This window comes from Pan troglodytes, chromosome 23 (genome assembly GCF_028858775.2).
Source record: "Pan troglodytes isolate AG18354 chromosome 23, NHGRI_mPanTro3-v2.0_pri, whole genome shotgun sequence".
Lineage (NCBI taxonomy): Eukaryota > Metazoa > Chordata > Mammalia > Primates > Hominidae > Pan > Pan troglodytes.
The window spans coordinates 28,471,046-28,494,182 of record NC_086016.1 but is presented as its reverse complement, the minus strand read 5'-3'; the positions used below and the strand labels follow the sequence as shown (position 1 = coordinate 28,494,182).

The following is a 23,137-nucleotide window of genomic DNA, read 5'->3' as shown; positions in this document are numbered from 1 at the left end:
GGCTTCTTGTTGGCCATGCCTTGATCCTTCTTGGATATGTCGGTCACTAGAGTCAAGTCCAATGCCACCTGACACCCTGCATGCCTGAGAGGCCACTCCAAAGCCAACCCTCTGGCTTGTCCAGCTTGTCTAGCCTCCTCTCCTTCCCCACCTTGACCCTGCTCTGGGCACATTCTGCAGCCCCTTCAAGGGCCTGAGCAGCCATTTGTGGACATGCCATTTAGTGTTACCACTTCTGGCTGCTTCTTTAAATCCTCCCTTTCTCAGGGCAGTGGAAACACTGGTCCCATTGGATAGCTGAGAAAGCATTTCCCAGGACCCACATTTAGCTTTTGAATAACAACAGCGCTGTCCGCCAAGTATCAAGCATTCAAACAACCTCACAAAGTAAGACTTGCTCCATTATACAGATAAGGAAACTGAGGCTCAACCAGGAAGGTCAAAATTCAAACCTAGGTCTGTTGATGCCAAAGCTTGAGATCTGAACCACCATTTTATACAACAGCCCGTGACAGCCACATACACACGTTTTCAAGAAGTGTGTTCCGATTGAGTCTTGTGTCAGAAAACGTGAATAAAAAAACCACAAATAAAATATTCAGAACAGCTGGGCATGATGGTTCATGCTTGTAAGCCCAGCACTTTGGGAGGCCAAGGCTGGAGGATCACTTGAGTTCAGGAGTTCAAGACCGGCCTGGGCAATATAGTGAAACCCCCATCTCTATAAAAAATAAAAACATTAGCCGGGCACGGTGGCACATGCCTGTGGTCCCAGCTACTCAGGAGGCTGAGGTGGGAAGATCACTTGAGCACTGGAGGTTGAGGCTGCAGTAAGCTTTGATTGCACCACTGTACTCCAGCATGGGTGACACAGTGAGATGCTGTCTAAAAAAAAAAAATCTGGACTGGGTGCGGTGGCTCACACCTTTAATCCCAGCACTTTGGGAGGCCGAGGTGAGTGAATAACCTGAGGTCAGGAGCTCAAGACCAGCTTGGCCAATATGGTGAAATCCCATCTCTACAAAAAGTACAAAAATAAGCTGGGCATGGTGGCATGCACTTGTAGTCCCAGCTACTCGGGAGGCTGAGGTAGGAGAATTGCTTGAACCTGAGAGGCAGAGGTTGCAGTGAGCCGAGATCGTGCCACTGCACTCCAGCCTGGGCAACAGAGCGAGACCCTGTCTCAAAAAAAAAAAAAAAAAAAACATTGAAAATCCTCTCTTTCAGCTGTTTGAAAATGAACAACAAATTATTGTTAACTATCGTCACCCTACAGTGTTATAGAACACTAGAAGCTATTCCTCCTATATAGCTGTGATTTTTGTATTACAGACATCATTTTTTAAAAATTAAATTAAATTCTTTTTTGAGACACAGTCTTGCTCTGTTGCCCAGGCTGGAGTGCAGTGGCACGATCTCAGCTCGTTGCAACCTCCACTCTCCCCGGGTTTAAGCCATTCTCCTGCCTCAGCCTCCCAAGTAACTGGGATTACAGGCACGTGCCACCATGCCTGGCTAATTTTTGTGTTTTTAGTGGAGACAGTTTTTCACCATGTTGGCTGGGCTGGACTCAAACTCCTGACCTCAGGTGATCCACCTGCCTTGGCCTCCCAAAGTTCTGGGATACAGGCTTGAGCCACCACGCCTGGCCCAGACTTCTTGTTTTAAAAAGATTTTGTCTCCCTAACATTTTACATTTCTTGGTAACGAATGTTCTTTGTGTTTTGTTCATGGTTATTATCAACCAGGTATAACAGAGTTTGCAATAAAATCAGTGTTAATCTAGTTACTTAGTCTGGGTGGCTTAATTTTGATAGATAAAAGCTTTCTGTTACGGTTTTTGAAATATTTAGAAAGATCTGGGGAAGGATATGTAAGATACATAAGAAAGTAATTGACTCTAGGGAGGAGAGCCAGAGAGGGGGCTGTTTGCTGGGGAAGGATGGGAAACTCAATTTTCACAGTAGACCTTTTTGTACTTTTGAATTTTGAATCGTATGAATGTAGTACCTCTTCAAAAAGGATAAAAACAGCCTAAGGGACCCTCATTGCTTTCACTGGGGTCTAGAGAGTGGAAGAGGTGAGGATAGAATGCAAATTAGAATCTGACACAGACCAGCGAACCCATCTCTGGTTATGTAATCCTTCTGCTCACCTGCAGAGGGCAGTGTATGCCTAAGCATGGAATGGGCTGACTTCCCCAGCAGGTGCCCTTTTTACCCCAACCAATCAGGAGCCTGGATGTGGGGAGCAGGTGGTAGGTGAGGTTGGTAACTATTGAGCTAGAGTCAATATTCCGGAGAGGGCATAGAAAGACATGATGAGCAAGCCACCTTTCTTTTCCTTATTCCTTTCTAAACAAACGTTTGACCCTTGGCTTAGAAATCTTGCCTTTAAAAGGCTTTTTCGAGCCTCATTCACAGGACAATTTTAGGTAGGCAAACATACTTTGAAATGTCTAATGTTTATGCATTTCTTTAAATGCAAATTAGAAAAATATATAAATATATGGTTTGCACATTAAACTTCTAATTTCATGGACATTATTTTGGTTGGAGTAAGCCAAGTGAAAAAGGCAAGCCAATTTACACGCAGTTTCGGGAAAACAAAAACGGTAACACAAAAAGAAGTAGCTGGCAATAGAATTGGACTGTGGAAACCGCAAAAATTAGCCCACAGACTAAAGTCCAGTTTCTCAGCCTGACCTCCCAGGAAGTCCACAGCTGGGTCTCAGCCCATCTCTTGCTGTCTCAAACATCCAGTACACCAAGCCCCTTGCAGCCCCTAGACCTTTAAAGCCTCCATCTTTCATGCCTTAGCTCATGCTAGTCTCTCTACCTGGAAAGCCCTCTCCTCTCTTCTCTGCTAGACGACACCTTGCTAATTCCTCAGGATCCCTCTGTCCACCCTGCATTTACAGCTACGTAATAATTAGCTAAAGTTTTCAAGTGCTTTTCAAGGCACTTTACATGCACCATTTCATCTTATCCTCAGACTAACCCTGTAAGTACGACTCTTCACACCCATTTCACAGATAAGCCAACTGAGGTGCCCAGAGGTGAGGAAACACGCTTAAGCTCAAGCAGCTGGTTATATAGCAGAGCCGGAATCCAAACAGACGTTGTTGGAAGAAAGCCTGAGCAACAGACCAGCAACCTTCGTCTGCCTGTGTCGGCTCCCTGAAGGCGCATGTCTTCACCCCAATCCCTGGAGCCCACCCAGGGCTTGGCACAGGTGAAATAAAGTTCACTTAAATGAAGGAATGACGGCGAATTTATGTCCATTTTCCAGATGAGGAAACTGAGGCTCAGAGGAATTAAGTGACTTTCCTAAGAAAACACTATCTTGCCCTTCAGGCAAGATCTTTATGGAACAGTAGAGATAGTGATGAAATAAATCATAGGATCTAAAGAAAGGAAAAACAAGAATCAAAACCTGTAAATTCCGTCGTATGCAATAAAACTTTGATAAAATATTTATAGTTTTTTTTGAAGGCCTTAGAAGGGACATGTTTAAAGTTGTTTTGTATCTATTTTCTCATCTGATCCCCTCACCCACACAGTCAGGTGGTCAGAGAAAAAATATTATGAATCCCATAGAGGAGTAAACTGAGCCCCAAAGACCCAGGTCCTAAGGCCTCTGTGCTCATTTCAGATGCAGCACAACCTTGCCAGGCACCTCTCAGCAACACAGAATTGTCGAGGGGCCTTTGGCCCAGTGAAACCCAATTAAATTTGCTTTCAATTTAATTTGATAAAATGGCAGACAGGCCAAGAAACCATGTCAGCTCCAGGGAGGACACAGAAAACCAGTATCTTTGGCTCCCTAATAGGACACCTTAAAACACACAAAAATGATGAGTTTTCTTTTTCTTTTTTTTTTAAAGATGGTGTTTCACTCTGTCATCCAGGCTGGAGTGCAATGGCATGATCTTGGCTCACTGCAACCTCCGCCTCCTGGGTTCAAGCTATTCTCCTGCCTTAGCCTCCAGAGTAGCTGGGACTACAGGCACCCACCACCAAGCCCAGCTAATTTTTGCATTTTTAGTAGAGACCGGGTTTCACCATGTTGACCAGGTTGGTCTTGAACTCTTGACCTCAGATGATCCACCTGCCTTGGCCTCCCAAAGTGCTGGGATTACAGGTTTGAGCCACCGTGCCCAGCCTGTTTCCTTAGTCTCTTCTTTGTTCTTTCTTTCTTCCTTTCCTTCCACCCTCTCTTCCTCTCTGTTTCTCTCCAAAAATATTCACCAAAACACTTGTCCACTCCAGGCTGTGAACCCACTACCCCGTGGTTCTCAATCCTGGCCGCACCTCAGAATCTCCACGGAGGTTTAAAGACTCCTGATCCTAGGTTGTACTCCAGACAAATCAGGCCATCAGAAACTCTGGGGGTGGAGACTGGGAATTAGTGTCACTTAAAACTCCCATTCCCAGGGGGTTCCCCTGGGCAGCCGGGACTGAGAGCCGCAGACCTGGAGTTTTCAGCCTGAATGAGACCCAGCCCTGACTTCAGAGAGGCTCCCAGTTTCCATGGCCTTTCTTCTTTTCTTCCTTTTCTCCATTTCCTCCTCCTTTCTCCCTTTTCTCAATTTCCCTCTTATTCCCAAAGAGAAAAAGAGTAGGAAAGAGATTCCTGCTCTCGGCCTGCCGTCCCCCTGGGCCTGCCCCACAGGCAGCTCAGGCGGTTTCTCATTTCCACATCTCTGGACTGAGCCATTTCCGAAGGCAGTGGGCGAGGCTCTGGCAAGGTCACTGATAACGTTTTACACCTAGCACCATGACCAGGAAAACCCAACAGCTCCCCGGCTGCTTTGCCTACAAAGACGGCTGTCCTTAACTACCCTGGTGTTTCACCTCCAGCACAAGAGGCAGCATTAAGAGAACAGGTTCAAATTCTAGCTGCAGGAACTTGAAGCAGATTAGCCTCTCTGAGCCTCAGTGTTCCCACCTTTTACAGGTGGGATAATATTGGTGGGAATGGGGATAATATTGTTGACAGCTGTAAATAACAATTAATGCCAGGAATTCCACTACAAGAGCATTTTTCCTCTATTACAAAAACTATTTATAAGGAACTAAGCACCCGGCTGAGGGGCAAGGGTGGCGTGGCAACAAATCCTGGTGTGATGAGACCTCAGTAAAGGGCACTTATGCTGCCACCTTTCTGACCTGTGACTGGACAAGAGGCTTCCCAGCCCGGGTCTCAGTTTCCCCAGATGCAAATCTCGGAATCCATGAATTGTAAAAAAGTCCATTAACAATGGCCATGACCAAGCCACTGCATGCTTCCCTCTGTGGAGAAGGTTGGACCCACACACTTTCCCCATTTCCCCACTCAATAGCAAGGAAGGGGTTGATCTGGGGAATACAAGGCTTTAGAAATAGGCTGCTGAGGCCTGAGTTTTCCAGACTTAGGGGTGACCCCAGATGGCATCTGTGGCCCTTCCATGAATTTCCTCTGTGGCACTGCCCACATTGCTTCCTTTTTCTGGATGTAAGCTTCCCCAGGTTTATAAAACACGGAGTGGAACCCAGGGCCCTCTACATTCCGGGACATCTAAGTCAGGGTGCGAGAGCTCACCTTGAGGGAAGCTTGATCAGCTGGTGAGGTTGGATGTGTATGTGGCAGTATGTGTGTTTGTGTAGTGTGTGGCGCGTGTGCGTGTGGTGTGTGTGGGTGTGTGTGGTGTGTGTAGTGTCATGTGGTGTGTGCGTGGTGTGTCATGTGGTGTGTGTGGTGTGTGTTTAGTGTCATGTGCTGTGTGTGGCATGTGTGGTATGTGTCGTGTCATGTGGTGTGTGTATGGGGTGTGTGTATGGTGTGTGTGGTGTGTGTGTAGTGTCATGGGGTGTGTGGCATGTGTGGTGTGTATAGTGTCATGTGGTGTGTGTGTGGGGGGTGTGTGTATGGTGTGTGGTGTGTGTAGTGTCATATGGCATGTGGCATGTGTGTGGTGTGTGTGGTGTGTGGGCGGGTGTGTGTGTGGTGTGTGTAGTGTCATGTGTGTGGTTTGTGCGTGTGTGTGTGTGGTGTGTATGTGGTGTGTGTATGGTGTGCGTAGTGTCATGTGTGTAGTGCGTGTGTGGGGTGTGTGTATGGTGTGTGTAGTGTCATGTGGTGTGTGTGGTGTTTGTGGGGTGGTGTGTGTGTGTGTGTGGTGTGTGTTAGGGTGTGTGGTGTGTATAGCGTTGTGTGGTGTGTGTGTGGTGTGTGGTATATACTGCCACACACACACAGACACGCACGTGTGCAGAGGGCGGTGGGCCTGGGCTCTGCATTGCTGGAGGAAGAGTTGACAGAGCTTTTCCCAGCAGAAGCTGGCAGTGGCTGGGGTCGCCGCTTCCTGCCATTCTGCATCCGCATCGTGCACATATTCTCGAAGGCGTCCCCTGGAGAAAGCCCTGGTGTGGCCAATCCAAGCGGCCAGAACACCCCCAGGAAACTCCACGCAGGGGCCGCCCCCGCCTGGCGTGGGAACTCCTCCAAGAAAAACGAACTTTGAAACCTGGAGGGCTTGTCCCAGCTTCTCCCCGGAAGGCCCCAGAGGGGTTTGCAGGGGCTTCCCCAGGCCTCGGCCATCACAGGACCATGCCAAGCCAATGCTGCTGCCCCTCTGCCTCCTGCCTGGCTTCCTGCCACCTCCGCCCACCTCTGCCTTCCTCCCAGGGGTGCTGTCTAAACAGCAGGTCTGACTACACTGCTTGCCTGCTCAGCTCTCAAGGGAGGCTGGCTGCCCTCAGGATGAAGTCGATTCTACTCTGTGAAGCAGGGTTGAGGGGTGATGAGGGGTGTGAGGCTGGCACTCCTGGGTCTAAGTGGCAAGCCATTTCACCCCTCGGAGGAGGATCACTGTCGTCATCTATTACATGGAGAACAAATCGTGTGACTCTCCTAGGTTGCTTCGAGAATTAACTAAGAGGTAACGTGCTCAGAACAGAGCTTGGCACAAAGGTAAGGGCACGTGAGTATTTTGGCACCACAGTGATCCATGTGAGTGATGATTGTCATCTCCAGACCTCTGATAATTGGATGCAACTCTAGCCACATGGTATGCGCTCAATAAACACTCGTCGAATAGTAAGTTCAGGAGGACAGCGCATGCCAGGGACTCGTAAAACAAGCAGTCGTGTCTCCCTAAGATGTCAGGTCTAATTGCATTCGAATGCCTTGAGCTTGTAGGGGTGCACCGACAAGGCAACGTCCAGCTCAGACAGACAGCAGGTCCCCTCCCAAGTAAGCTCTTGCAATCACCAAGGCGAGAAGAGCGTGGCGTGGCCAAGGAGCAGAACATGGGCATGTGTTGGTGGAGGACCTAACCCTGGTGCTTGTGTTTCCAAGTTACCACCACAATCCCCTGCAAATCGTGGGGGAGAGGACGCTAATCAGTCAGGTGGGATACCTGGGTAGGACCTGTGTATGGATTCTCTTCATTCCTACTGTAACACTCAAACTGCAAGCTCGGAGGGATCAATGTGTGTGTGTGTGTGTGTGTGGTGTGTGATTATGCAAAGGAGCTCAGTTTGTACACAGGACCATGGGCCATGGAAGGGATTAATCGTCATCACAGCTGCCAATTAAATTGTTGAGTGTGTGTAATGTACTAAGCCCTTGCCAAGTGCTTCTGCACATCGTATGATTTCATCATCTCAGGAACTCGAAGAGATGGGTACCGTTGTTATTTTCATTTGAAAGATGAAAGAAACCGAGGTTCAGAGAAGTGGGGTGACTTTATCCAAGGTCACACAGCCACTCAGTGAAAGAATTGAGACTAGAACCCAAGACTTCTTACTGTAGGTGAAGGCTTTTTCCGGTCCCTGAAGGAATTCAAGATCTTTCCAGAGTGTCTCCCACATGCTGAAAGCATCATGTAGGGAAAGAAACATTTTCTGAGTCTTCTATATGCCAGGCACCAAGCCCTAGGTGTAAATCTTGTCTCTTATTCTTCCCAGCTGTGAGATTTTACACAAGTTCCTTCAGCTCTCTGAGCCTCGGTTTCCTCGTCTGTAAAATGGGGATAATGATGCTCAGATCTCATAGGATCATTGTACACAGTAATATCATTTGGAGCTTTGGGCTGGGACCAGGAGACCTGAGTTCTAATCTCCACTCTTCTATGGTCATGGTAGCTTGAGGGCAAAAATGATCCCAAAGCTTGGCCCCTCTCTGTATCCACACCATACCTCTGGGCTGGCCCTTGCTTTGTAGCTTGCCATAGGATATGGCAGACATGCTGCTGTGCCACTTCCTAGTGTGGGCTCAAGAGGCCTTGAATGCTTCTTCTCCCTTTCTTGAAACCCTGGCCAGTCACCATGGGAACAATCCCAAGCTAGCAATTGGAGAATGAGAGGCACATGGAGCAGAGATCTATGTCTATGTCAATCCCAGTCTATGCCCACCTAGACCACGACAGCCAACCCACCCCCAAATACATGAAGAAGGCCAGTGGCCGCCCATAGACCCATCTGCGAGCCCAGCTAAGACCAGAAGCACCACGCAGATCTCTAGACTCGTGAACAGAAATACATGCCTGCTGTTTTATGCCAGTGAGTTTGGGGTGGTTTGTTATACAGCAATAGCTGACTGATAGAGTGGTCTTGGGGCAATCTCTTCCCATCTCTGGGCCTCAGTTTCCTCATTTGCAACATAATGGAATTTGGGCTCTATGAACTTTTCTGCTCCTTCTCTAATTCCTTGGAACTTTTGGCTCCAGGGAAATCCTGTCTCCTCTTGCTAATGGGCCAGAAGATCTGAGTTCAGCCAGTTTTATTTTTGTCGTGGCCATTTCTCCCGTGATTTTTGTTGATATCTGGAAATCTATTCTCCCAGGGCTAACGTTGTCCTCAACTCCTGAATCTCTCTCCTCCTTTCCTGGCTCTCAGGTAGAATTCTTACAGTCCAAAGCTGCTATATCTCTGTTTGAAGAACTGAAGTGCCTCTGGACAAGGCACTTAATTTTTAGGGCTTGGAATTAACTTAGCACAGAACAGGTTGGCAGCAGCTGAAGAGGACTGTTCTGCAGCTATCAATCATATGGTTACCTGGGTTTGTTATTAGGCCCTTTTATTTCCTGGTTAGAGAACTGTGCTGGGGCTCATAAACAGGGAGCAATGTTGGGAACTCTGCAGAGGAGCAAAGGAAGGCACGCTGGAGCCTGATTGAGACTTTTTCCCTGCAGGGATGGATGTATGTTTGCAGTAGATGTTCAGGAAACAGGGAGCAGGAAACACTTTGAGCCTCAGTTTCTTCTGTAAGATGGAGCTCGGAATTTCTCTCATGTGGAGCACTTCCCTACCGTTTGTGTGTGTGTGTGTGTGTGTGTGTGTGTGTGTGTGGTTAAAAACTGGCTTTGGTCTTAGAGACCTGGGTTCAAGTCCTGACTTGGCCACATCCTAATTGTGTGACCTTGGGCAAGCAGTTTCATCTCTGTCAGCCTCAGTTTCTTCATCTGTACAAAGGAGTAGTCATACTGACGTGATGTAGATATTGCATAGGGTACTGATATTGCATTGGAGAGTGAAATGAGTTACTATAGGTAAAAAAAGCACGTAAAGACTGGCACATTGTAAGTACTCAATGAATGTCAGTTGTTGGTCTTTATCATCATCATCATCTTCATCATCATCATCAATGAGATAATGTGTGCCAGTATTTAGCATAAAGTCTGGGATATAGTAGGGGTAAAAGTAGTGTTAGCTATGGTTATCTGCCTATCTTGTGTCAGAAACCTTATGTTATTTGTTATTTTAATTTTTACATTATTTAATTAATTTACACACCCACCTTCTCTGTCTCTCTCTTTTTAGAAACAGGGTCTCACAATGTTGCCCAAGCTGGTCTCAACACCTGAGCTCAGGTGATTCTCCCACCTCAGCCTCTCAAGTAGTTGGGACCACAGCTGCAAGCCACCATGCCTGGCTAATTTTTAAATTATTTGTAGAGACGGGGTCTTGCTTTGTTGCCCAGGCTGGTCTTGAACTCCTGGGCTCAAGCGATCCTCCCATCTTGGCTTCCGAAAGTGCTGGGATTACGCGCATGAGCCACTGTGCCCAGCCTTACCGTCTCTTTCATTCAGCAGATATTTATCAAGCACTTTCTTTGTGCCAGACACTGGGGATAAAGTGAACAAAATATCCCATTGTGGGTGCAGGCACCAGCACCTTCAATAATCTGCCTGAGGCCACAGAGCTGGTGAACATCAGGATGCACTTACATGCACCTCTTTTTGACTCTAGGCGTTTTTATGTCTCCTCGGCTGCAAGGCATCTTCAAGGTTGTGGCCCCCCGTGCTGAGCTCTTGTGGCCACAAGCGAGTTGTCTTTCTGGTCCTCTCTTGCTGTGTGATACTTGCTAAGTTACCTCCCTACTTGGGGCCCCTCTCGGATCTTCTATTCTACGACGCCTTCACCAATGTTAGTTCCCTTATTCTCCTTTCTGTAATTTATTTTGAGAGTTGGGGAAGGGGTTTGGAGAGAGAATGAATGAGAGAGAGTGAGAGGAGAGCAATATGAAAAGTCCCTTAGGGTTTAAAAGTTTCTGTTCAGTTGTGTTTTTAGAGGAAGAGGCAGATTTCTGATGGAGCTGGGAGGGATACATGGTGGGTTAGGGAGGCATTTGGGGTGTGAAGAAGGTTTAGCCTGAGGGCTCCTGACTCATCCCAAGTTGATGCAACCTCCTTCTTTCCTCCAACACCAACAATGTGGGGCAGATGGTTGTAATTGACGCTGTGATTCAGAGCATTCATTTCATGCCTAATGGTCACTGTCACCACTGCTTGAATCCTTTGCTCATGACACTTTTCTCCCATTAACTCCGGGCAACTGGCACTCTTCAAGATTCCTTCTGGATGTCACCTTCTCAGGGATATTTCCATAATTCACGGAGATAAATCTAGTTCCCCTCTACCTCCCCAACTCACCCTCCAAGCCACAGGACTTTGCTTACATTTTGCCTGGTTGTCTGTTTATGGCTATGTGTCCCTTCCTGAACTTTGAGTCCCTACAGGCCTGGGAGCCTTCCCGCGTCGCTGCTGCATTGCCGAGACACACAGCTGGTGCCCCGAAAGCTGTTCAAGTCAGTGGAAGTGGAGGCTACGGTGTGTGCTCCAACTTTACTAGCTGTGTGACCTGAGGAAACCACGTAACCTCTCTGTGCTGTCATTACCCAACCCATAAAGTGGTAATGATAATATCTGCCTTATCTGAGGATTCCTGATAATAGTAGTCTCCATTTATGAAGCACCAACTATGTGCCAGATACCATGCAATGTGCTTGGCATACATTATCTCTAATTTGGGTAATTACCCTTCTGTAATTATCTCTACCCACATTAGCTCTAATTTATGTAATTATTATCTCTGCATAATAATGTTCACATTTATTATTGCTCACGGACCTAAACGATGCAGCTCAGGGCCTGCCTAGCACATAGTAGGTTTTTAATAAATGGTAACTAATTAGAACCGCCATGCCCACGGTATCAACAGACTGCCCAGTAGACGAAGAGGGAGAGAGATCCCCTCTCGCCTGGGAAATGTGGCTTACGTCCTCATTCATGACTCAGCAGACAGCTAAGTCATGCGCCTACTATGGGCCACCTACCCAGCTCGGTCTGCAGTGCACACTCCCTCCCCATCGTCGATGTGAAAAATAACAATTGCAAACACTTAGGAGGGCTGAGGGGCCCGGAGGATGGAATTATTTTTACTATCAAACCCAAATTGGTTTACTAAAACTGTCAGTGGAAAACCAAGCAAGATAAATTAAACCCAGCAGCTCTTGGGCCTCACGTAACCCTGGCTGTTGAGATGCTATTTTCACTCCCTCTGTGGGAGGGAGGAGGTGCCAAGTCCAGATGCCACTCTGCCAAGCGTGTGCCAAGCTTGTCGGCGTGAGCCTCGGGCTGGTGACCAGAGGACTCAGCTTCCTTCTGCAAAGCTTTAATCTCTTTAAGTGCTTAAACCCTTTTCCTGCTGCCCAATTTGGGGAAGCCCAGACTCACTAATGTGGCCTTCAAGGCGCTGCTGAGTCGCATTCACCGCCAGGCTGTCCTACTTCATGGACGCACCCTTGAACTCCAGACACACAGGGTCCTGGAGACATGGCAAGTGGGGTTAAAGTCCAAGCTCCGCCAGCTTCTAGCTGTGCGATCACAGGCACTCTCCCACCACCCCGAGCCTCAGTTTACTCATCTGGAAAATGGAGATAATAACAGAACCCAAGGCATGTGCTTGTCGTGAAAATGTCTAGGATGTAACTGCTTGGGATGTCCTAAGTGCTCAGCAAATATTAAATATCATGGACAATTAAGAAGGGAGCTGTGCTTTCCTGCCTCTGGACCTTAGCACATGCTGTTCCTTTTGGCTGGAACACTGTTCCCCTCCATCTCTGCCCATCTTCTCTCTGTCTTTCAGGTCTTAGCATAGATCAGGGTTTCTCTGCTTCAACACCGTTGATATTTTGGGTCAGCTCATTCTTTGTGGTGGGGACTGTCCTGTGCATTGTAGGATGCATAGCAGCATCCCTGGCCTGTCCCCACTAGATGCGGGGGGTGCTCTCCCCTGCACCCTCCCATTGTCCCAACTAGAAATGCCTCCAAACATTGGCAAGTGTCCCCTGGGGCAAGATAGACCCTGGTTGAGAAAAACTGACTTAGACTTTACTGTTCTCAGGAAAGCTTCTCCCTCACATTCTCAGCCAGGCTCACCTTCCCTCGCTCTGGGCCCCCAGAGTGCTGTATTTCCTCTTGCTGGTGCTGTATCAGCCTACAACATGGCTCCCCGAGGGCGGGGCTGCATCTATCTTGCTCACTGCCAGGGCCCAGCCTCAATGCCTGCTACATAGTGGATGCTCAATAAATACATGTGGAATCGATTTAAACTTGCTCAGTGACAAAAATGACAGTCCTCACATGTCCATGATGATTAAAACTGGGACTGAATCAATTTTGATGTCACTGCAAATCCTAAGGCCCCGGGATGACACTGGCTGCTTGTCCTAACGCAAGTCGTGACAGCTGCCTTGGGGAGGGCGATGCCCCCCCTTATTGGCCCCATTCTGAGCCTGTCTGTGGTTCCATCATCACTTTCTGCTTGGCTTAGTGTCCAGTGCTCAGAACACCCGGGAGAATGATACAGGCTCCCCAAGCCCCACGGCACTTGGCCCTGAACTCTGCCAGCATATCTCAGCATCACTGGATTGGGGGACCTTGAAGTCCCCCTCCCACTAGATATTCTGATTCTAAGGTCCATGATGACACATCCTTTGAAACTATAACCCTATAAAACATTCTCTTGGGGAGACCTCCTACTTCTATTATTTAATACTTTACCTGATAATTTTTAGCCAAATGTTATTTCTTATCGACCAGGTTCCCTGTCATGTAATAAACCTGTACTGATTAAAAAATGGAGGCCATGTCCCCAGGAGGTCTTTCCATATTTTTCTGACCCTCTTTTTTCCCTCCATGTGCATCATAGCCAGCTGAACATAAATTTGGGTTCAAATTCTCGCTTTGAAGCCTCATGTCTGTATGATCGTGACAAGCTACATTTATTTCATTGCCTTTTATTTATTAAGCACCTACTATGGGCCATGCACTGGTCTATATGTTAGGGTTACAGCAGTGAATAAGACATAAAATAAACTCCTGCTCTTCTCATGGAGGTGACATTCCAGGTGGAGGTGTGGGAGCTGAAATACTTCAAGATACACCACAATGCGTAGTGTGTTAGGTGGTGGTAAGGGCTATGGAAGTGAAGCAAAGTCAGAGGATGGAGAGATGGGGAGCAAGCTCTGCAGATATTTGGGGCAGAGCATCCCAATGGCAGAGGAGACAGCAGTGCAAAGGCCCTGAGGTATGCGTGTGGAATGGCAAGAAGGCTAATATGGTCAAATGTACCACATAGAAAGGAGAATAGAGGAATAAAGTGATGCTGGAGATGTAACCAGAGCTAGATCCCATAGGGCCTTTTGTAAGAACACTGGCTTTAAGTCCAAATAAAACAGGGAGCTATTGCAGAACTTTGAGCAGAGCATGGGTGATAGGACTTCGGTTGTAACAGGATCACTGAGTGTTGGTTAAAAAGAGCCCAAAGGGGGCAAAAGTGGGAACAAGGATATCTCAAAGGCCATTGCAATAACCCTGGGAAGACACAGTGGTGGCGTGGACCCTGCAGGTGGCAGTGGAGGTGTCAGAACTGCTTGGACTCTGGGAAGACTTTGACTTTTGAGTAGAAGCAATGGAATTTCCAGAGGATTTGGCTACAGGGTGCCGGAGAAAGAGAAAGGTCCAGTTCACAGTGAGTGTGCTGGGCTGGGGGCAGGCTCATACGGGCTTGTAAGAGCTAATGGTCCAGGCATTTGGAGGGCCTGTTGTCATTATGTTGGTAGCTTAAAATGGGTCATGGTGGGAGTATTTACACCGTGGAAATTGACAGATGCTACAAATCAGGGTGTGGCCCACTGTGCCGCCAACTTGTTAAGAAAGCCAGCACTCCACTGGGCCAGAATAACGCCAAGGTTTCTGTTTTGTCGTTGTTTGATTCTTTCCCCCAAGCAACTGATGGAATAGATCATACCTTACACATATGAGAAAGATGGGGGTAAAATAAGTATAATAGATACATAAATATCTCCCTATAAGTAGATATAGGGAGGGAGAATCAGGAGTTTGTCTTTGAATACATTTCATTTGAGATGCCTCTTAGACATCCAAGTGAAGTGGTGAGGAAGCAAGAAGATATAATTAAATGTAATAGTTGCAACTACTTCATGGGATTAATCCAAAGAGCAAATAATACAATTTATTTTTCACTTATATGAAGTAAAAATTAATGTTAGTAAAGACCTTGCAAATAGTAAGTGCTTAAAAACATGAATTTCTTCATTGCTGCAATGAGAAGGGAGCTTAAACCCTCAATCACCTTAATCATTTGCAAGGGTTGCAAACTGGTGGTCCTCAGTTTGGATTCAGCCAGTAGGCACTTTTTATTTTTGGAGGAAGGGATGCTATTTTTAAAAATTGAAATTATGGTCCGGGGCAGTGGCTCACACCTGTAATCCCACCACTTTGGGAGGCTGAGGCAGGCAGATCACTTGAGGTCAAGAGTTTGAGACCAGCCTGGCCAACATGGTGAAACCCCATCTCTATTAAAAATACAAAAATTAGCTGGGTGTGGTGGCACATGCCTGCAATCCCAACTACTCATGAGGCTGAGGCAGGAGAATCGCTTGAACCCAGGAATCGGAGGTTGCAGTGAGCTGAGATGGCACCACTGCACTCCAGCCTGGGTGACAGTGAGACTCTATCACAAAAAATAAAATAAAATGGAAATTGAATTTAAATGATTTTAGATAGGGTATGTACTTCCTAATTCATCACAGACCCCTCCCCTCCATATAATCTCACAACAGCTCTAATTCCTGTATTTGTGTTGCCTGGCCCTTCATGATTTTGGATTTGCATCTACCCTTGATTCAAGGTAGCCCATCATTTTGCAGAGGAGGAATCTGAGGCCCAGAGATGCTAGGTGTTGGGTCCAGGGCTGCTGAGGGCATGGAGTATCAGGGCAGGGAGGAAGGAAACTGAGGGCCCTCTCTCCTGGTCAATGCTCAATCTACAATTGTGAAAATGTTCAGAAGAGAGAAAGCCTGCCCCCGCTGCAAGGGCTCCCTTCCTGATGCTAATGCCAGTGGCTTGGCTTTGGGGAAGCTTTAATTGCATGAGGTTCCCGGATCGGCTGCTCCATTGCATGCATGCTTACTGGTAGAAATAAAACCCAATCTGGTGTCAGGCTGAAGGTTAATTGAATATTTGATGCCTAGAGATGATGAAAGTAAAGATTCCCATTTTCTTGTTTCCTCCTCTAGACCTCTGGCACCAAAGGGAGATGTGGGCCCGTCTTATTTAAGCAAAACCACCCATCTGGGAGGCTCCCTGTGAGGCCAGAAGAGGCAAGCCAAGCAGAAGAGAGGGGATTATAGATGACTTCTTGGGGCCTGGGGCTGGGTGGGATCTTCTGCCAGAGAAGCCAAGAACTCAGGAGTAGGTCGTACCTTCTCTTGGCTGAAGACAGGTAGTTTTCCTGGTAACTTCTGGGGGAAGGAATTCATAAGCTGGAACCATAAATTTATTTTTATGGACAAGGACAAGGGGGTGACTCAGAGGGCTTCCTAAGGGATGCAGCCTTAGAATAAAGTTTTCTATGTGAAGCTTCAGCTAAGAAGACCCCAGAGCTTCCCTTTGATCCATTCCCTCTGTAGTCTCTACCCACCTGCCATGCTTTGCTCCAGCCACGTTAAACTTTATGTCATTAAGTGGGTCACGCTCTCTCATTTCCAGGCTTCGTAGATGTTTTGCAGATGTTCTCATCATGTAGGTAGGACATTCTTCTTCCTTTCCTGTCCTGTCCTCCCTCCCTCCCTCCTTTCTTTCTTTCTTTCTCTTTCTTTCTTTCTTTCTTTCTCTTTCTTTCCTTCTTTCCTTCTTTCCTTCTTCTTTCTCTCACTCTCTCTTTCTTTCTTTTTTCAGAGTCTCACTCTGTCACCCAGGCTTAACTGTAGAGGCATGATCTTGGCTTACTACAATCTCCACCTCCTGTGTTCAGGTGATTCTCTTGCCTCAGCCTCCCGAATAGCTGAGATTACAGGCACCCACCACCACGCCTGGCTAATTTTTGTATTTTTAGTAGAGGCGGTGTTTCACCATGTTGGCTGGGCTGGTCTTGAACTCCTGACCTCAAATGATCCACCCACCTCAGCCTCCCAAAGTGCTGGGATTACAAGCCTGAGCCACCATGCCTGGCCAGGACATTCTTCTTTTCCCCTCGTCACCTGCCTACCTTCTCTTTCATGCTATTATAGAAGCTACTTCCTCCTGGAAGCCCTCCTGATTTCACTCAGGTGCCCTCACCTGCCTGTCACTGCTCCTTTCACACTGCATTTACTTTCTTACCTGCTTCACCTGCTAGGCATGCAGGATGAGGACTGCCCTGTTTTTCTCACAACTGTATCTTCAGTGCTAAGCCTACTGCTGGCACACAGTAGGTACACAATAATTTTTTCCCTAGAGTTAAGAGAGACAATCCATTCCATTCTTTTCAATATGAATTTTACCACTGAAGGAACAACCATTAGAATCTTTCCAGCACATAAAATTGTGCTTGGTTGATAGTCGACACTCAAACAGTTCGTTTGGAATGAATGAATAAGCATCTTATTCCAGACTCTAGAAGTCAGAGAGAAAGGAATGGGGGGAAGAGGATGAGGTCTATTTAATTCAATTTGAATTTTTATTTTTTTTTGAGACAGAGTCTTACTCTGTTGCCCAGGCTGAAGTAGTGGTGCAATCATGGCTCACTGCAGCCTGGAACTCCAGGGCTCAAGTAATTGTCCCACCTGAGCCTCCCAAGTAGCTGGGACTACAGGTGCCACCATGCCTGGCTAGTTTTTTTAATTGTTTGTAAAGATGGGGTCTCACTATGTTGCCTAGGCTGGTCTTGAACTCCTGGCCCCAAGTGATTCTCCTACCTCAGCCTCCCAAAGTGTTGAGATTACAGATGTGAGCTACCGTGCCCAGATGAGGACGAGCTTTATTGAGGAGTGAGGCAATGGGCTAGGAATGCGTAAAATCTGCCTCCAGCAGCCACAAAGCACTGATGTTCCAAGACCCCATTACAGGAGAGAAAAATTGAGGCCCAGAGAGAGGCGAGAACAGGTGAGCCCAGCCCAAAGTCACACGGGAAGGAGGTGGAATTCTTTCTTAGATTGGCCTGGCCCCAAGTCCACAAGGGGCAGCTATTCAAACTGTGTAAGTCTCTGACTCCACTGGAGAAGGAGGTTCTGGGACAGCCTCTGGGGACAATTTTTTTTTTTTTTGAGACAAGGTCTTACTCCGTCACCCAGGCTGGAGTGCAGTGGCATGATCATGGCTCACTGCAGCCTCAATTTCCCAGGCTCAAGAGATCCTCCCATCTCAGCCTCCCAAGTAGCTGGTACCACAGGCGTGTGCCACCACATCCAGCTAATTTTTATTTTTTTGAAGAGACAGGATGCCTCTGTGTTGTTGGGACTGGCCTCAAACTCCTGGTCTCAAGCAATCCTCCTGCCTCAACCTCCCGAAGTGTTGGGGTTATAGGCATGAGCCACCGCACCCAGACTAAGGACACTTGCTGCGTCTAAGGAACAGCCTCAAAAGCCGGTCACTAATAATTTGAAAATAATTTCTCTTTCTCTTGCAAGGTTCCTCTGTAGAGCCAGAGAACTGTGAGTGCTGCTTCCCCAGCCTGCTGGGTTTCAGCACTCTCTCCGCCCCCAACCACCCTCCCGTCTGCCACCTGGGTCTGTCAGGAACCCTGTATTCTGCTTTCTCCAGGCACCACCATCTGTCTTTGTCCACTTCTCACCCCCATCTCACATGGGGCAGTGGAAAGAGCATGACTGAGAAGCCACAGAAGCCTGAATTTCAGCCCCGCTGCTCGCTGGCTTTCTGGGTGGCCTCCCTGCACCTCTGCTGCCTTCTCAGACAGTGGGGTTAATGACCTCCCAGGGAGGGTTCTCTGTGAGAATTACCTAAGATAGAAATGCTTAGAGCAGTCACTTTTGCATCTGGCCCAGAGTAGCTGCTTCCCTGCAAGTGTCACCCTCTTGGGGAGCTAGCGGGGAACATTCTGGATGGAGAATCTAATGGTTACCCCCTGTGAATACAGGAAACCCAGCCGCACAGCTAAGTAAGTCCGTTCATTAAAAACATTTTTTTTCATTCAGCAATCATTTCCTGAGCATCTACTGTGTATCAGACTCTGCGTTAGACTGTGGAAACAGAGGGTAGTCAGACCCAGCCCCAGAGGAGAGGACCTTCTGGTCTAGTTGAGGGAGACAAACAGGAAAATAAACAACTGTAGTCCAGTAAACAGGTGTTACAGTGCCCCCTTCTTCCTGGCCACACTGGCCATTTGGTCCTTTGAAAATGAGATGCTTGCCACAGGGCCTTTGCACATTCTGTTCATTTGGGCTGCATCACTCCAACTCATCTTTTAGTTCTGAGCTTTAGTATCAGATCCTCGGGGAAGACTTCTCTGACCTTCCTTTTAATATGAAATTCCTGTTAAAGAATCTCATAGCACCATTAACCTCTCCTTACATCACATATTGAAGTTAGAGTATGCAATTATTTGTGTATGTCTTCATTTCATATTTGTTTCCTAGGCTGAATTTCCCAAAGATAGGGACTCTCTCTCTCTCTCCTCTCTCTCTCTCTCTCTCTCTGTGTGTGTGTGTGTATTTGTGATGCTGTTCTCGGTCTCACTATGGGAATGCCTGTTCTCTGCATAGTCCTGGCACATAGTAGATGCTTAGTTAATATTGGTTGAAAGAATAAAGCAGGAGCAATTTCTTTCTCAATCTCCCCAATTTTGCCAAATTAGAGGGCCACCCATTTTAAACACTCACAACTGGATATCTAAGAAGATCCGTTTCTCTTCTCCCACGTGGATCTTCCAGATACAATCTTCACCTTCCACGTAGGGCTCGGGCCAGTTTGGGGACAATACCACCCCAGCCACAGCAGAGAGCTCCCCACCACACATGGCTGTAAAAGACAGACAGGCAAGAAGACGGACTTTATTTGTAAAGGTCAATGTGGCATAGCAGCTAACCATGTGGGCTATGAAGTCAGACAGCCGTGAATCTCTGTGTACTGTGGACAGGTGTCTTCACCTCGGGCAGCCAGCACGTGTGTGTGTGTGTGTGTGTGTGTGTGTAATGATTAAATGAGAGCTGGCCAGCTGCCTACCTTGCACCTGAGGGTTGGTAAAACTTGGGCTAAGAGGTGCTATTGCTCTTTCAAGACCAAGGACAGAGCTCAGTGGTCAGAATGACTCCTCAACAGCCTCTGCTCTTTTGCGGGGTGAGTAGTGGCTAAGAGACCGCCCACTCAAGTTAGGTGGTCCCGGGGTCCCAATCTTGCCTCTGCTGCTAACAGGCTGTAGGAGGAGGTATGTAATTTCCCAGAGCCTCAGCTCCCTTTCTCTACAAAATGGGGGCAATACCACTGCCAACCTCATTGGGTTATTTTGAGGCTTAAGCTCATGAATGTCAAACATGCTGCACAGCGTCTGGCACATGGTAGCTGCTCGATAATTTAGATAATGTTGCTATGACAGGTCCCGGCCCTGAACTGGAAGCAGAGATGTGGCTGCGGCAGGTGCCCTTTAAATTCCACTCTGTGTTTAGCACTTTGGAAAGGTCTCAACATGGCAGAGGCCAAAGCACCAATAAATTCCGCTCTGTTAAATCGGCACATTTCATATAGGGATCAATCCCTCACCATGGCAAGGCTGTGATTTCACACCAACTGCCATTGAGGCGGTGGCTGCCAGGAGTGAGGGCACCTTTCATTACTCCACATGCCAGCAGGAGACCCAGGCTCAGGGTGGCTCAGCAGCCTTGAATATGGGGAAACGGGCCAGGTGCGATGGCTCATGCCTGTAATGCCAGCACTTTGGGAGGCCAAGGTGGGTGGATCACTTGAGGTCAGGAGTTCGAGACCAGCCTGGCTGATATGGTGAAACCCCGTTTCTACTAAAAATACAAAATTAGCCGGCTGTGGTGTCACACGCCTGTAGTCCCAGCTACTCAGGAGGCTGAGACAGGAGAATCGCTTGAACCCGGGAAGCGGAGGCTGCAGTGAGCCGAGCGAGTCTCTGTCTCAACAACAAAAACAATATGGGGAAACTGGCAGGACAGTCTACTGCAGCCTGTGTAGATGAGGGTTCTATGCAGCCAACACAGTCCAGTGGGGCTCAGAGCACAGTGCTCTGAGAACAAAGAGACGTGAGTTCCATTCCTGTCCCTGCCAATTCCCCTTGTGTGTTCTTAGGCAGGTCACTTCACAGCATTAGTTTCTCACCTACAAATGGGGCCGATAGAATCTACTTTATAAGGCTATGGTGAGGTTGAAATCAGATAATGCACACACACTCTTAGCAAAGTGCTGGTAGCATAATTATTACACACCAATTAAGAACTATTATTGTTCTTATTAATGAGGTTGTTGCGTGGGTTGTGCACTGCACAAGCATGCGTAGCAGAGGGAGTATTTAGGAGCTGAAATCCATGCAGTATTCAGCTCACCAAGCTGTGCACTGTGGTACCTATGCCTGGAAGAAGGTGCACCTTTTAAAATTCACCCATTTTGTAATTTTCTCAAGACCAGCAGCAACCCTGAACCAAAGGACAGTGAACCCTGGAAAGGGTTCTAATCCTAAAATTGGTATGAAAACTGGGGACAGGCCTCTAAGCTGGGGCCTTGGTCTTCTCATCCAAAGGGTGGAGATCCCTGGGGTGCCATGGGAAGAGCGTCGTGGATCCACTCACCTCTGCACAGGGGCTCTGTGTCATTCCAGTATGGGTCCCGCACATTGATGCATTCGATGATGGCCGGGCCCTGCTCCAGGGAGTGGCCGGGGTCGCAGGTGAACTCCACTATAGTCCCAATGTTATAGGTCGGGTCGGATGTAGTGAAGTTCCCATTCTGGATGTAGGGCTCATAGCAGTGGCCTTTCTCAAACGCTGAGGAAGGGAAACAAAGAGAGGCAGCAGTTCAGATGATGCAGGGACTACCCCACGGTGCTGTATTTCAGAAGATGGGTCCCCTGTGCTGTTTAGAAAAGCCCCAAAGAAAACAGGTACCAAATTACATGTCCTGGTTCCAGCTGATGTGCTGAGAACCCTGGGGCCACCCAATTGACTCCTTGGGGCCTCATTTAAAAAAATCTAAAATAGGAGTAAGAATCTCTGTCTTCTCCACCCTGTGGAGTTGTTGTGTTTTAATGCCTTTCCACATCCTATATGGATCCTTCCCATGGCCCATAACTTCAGAGCCCTGATTTTTTGCCACTGGAAACTGTAGGGTTGTCTATGATAAAAGCCAGCTTTTCTTGGCAAAGCCAGAACAGAAAGTCCCCCAGCGTACATGAAATGCCCAGCGAACCCCTTCTTCAAGAGTCAGGGTCTCAGCAGGAGAGGCTCTTGCTAAATTCTTCTTGGAGGAAGAAGTGGCTAAATTCTAAGAGGTCTACTAGGTGGAGTGGAGCAGAGCTTCAGGGCTCCCCAGCACAGGATGGACAGAAATCTTAACTCCACCCTTGTTCACTGGTGGTCTTGGGCAGGTCACCCAAGTTTCTTAAACCTCAGTTTCCTCACCAAAAATCAGATACAATAACAGTTCTAATGTTTCAGTGTGATGAGGATCAAACATGATGCAGAAGCTGAAATCCAATCAGACAGTGCACAGAAGGCACTGAGCACGTAGTAAGTGCACAGTTAATGATAGGCATTGTTATTATTAATGAAACCAAGAGCCTGTCTTTGGAAACCAAAGGATCCACATGGCCATGGGATTTCCCACATCCTTCGCAGCCCAGATTTCTATCTCCCCATGCTTTCCCTGCTCCCAGGCTACCCCCAGCCCCACAAGAGAAGGGGAAGCTCCCAGGGACCCTCACCTTCAAATCGGATGTTGAAGGTGGAGGCCGCCCGGGCCTGGTCAGACGTGAACTCGATGCGGATGGTGTTGCCTTCGCTCAGCAGGCCCTCAAAAGGGACACTCTCGGTTTGAAGGGAGTCGTAGAGAAGAGCTGACTTGTTGGTCTGCCCGCTGTGAACCGTCATCCTGGCAGTGGGAGCAGAGAGGAGGGACACTGACAGATCTTCCTGGGTCACTGACATGGCAGAGGAAGGGATGTGCTACGACTGCCTCTGGAGCCTCATTACCGGATCCCAAACCTAACTCTGCCTCTTTTTTTTTGACAGAGTTTCACTCTTGTTGCCCAGCCTGGAGTTCAATGGTGCGATCTTGGCTCACTGCAACCTCCGCCTCCCAGGTTCAAGTGATTTTCCTGCCTCAGCCTCCCAAGTAGCTGAGATTACAGGTGTGTCCCACCATGCCCAGCACATTTTTGTACTTTTAGTAGAGATGGGGTTTCACCATGTTGGCCAGGCTGGTCTCAAACTCCTGACCTCAGGTGATCCACCCGCCTCGGCCTCCCAAAGTGCTGGGATTACAGGCGTGAGCCACCGCACCCAGTCCTGACTTTGCCTCTTATGTGCTCAGACAAGCATCACCTTATCGAACCTG

The 23,137-nt window shown here is 47.8% G+C and overlaps 1 protein-coding gene across 8 annotated transcripts in view; it reads right to left on the bottom strand.

Moving 5' to 3' along the window:
* SEZ6L (seizure related 6 homolog like) overlaps positions 1–23,137 on the bottom strand; it is a 221,498-nt gene that overhangs the window by 54,389 nt on the left and 143,972 nt on the right. For all 8 annotated transcript variants that reach the window (XM_016939845.3, XM_016939846.3, XM_016939847.3 and 5 more), the window contains exons 7-9: positions 22,506–22,672; positions 21,376–21,570; positions 19,450–19,588 (exon numbers count right to left, since the gene is read on the bottom strand). In XM_016939845.3, coding sequence (XP_016795334.1) covers positions 19,450–19,588; positions 21,376–21,570; positions 22,506–22,672 — 501 coding nt within the window. The remainder of the gene's footprint in view (positions 1–19,449; positions 19,589–21,375; positions 21,571–22,505; positions 22,673–23,137) is intronic.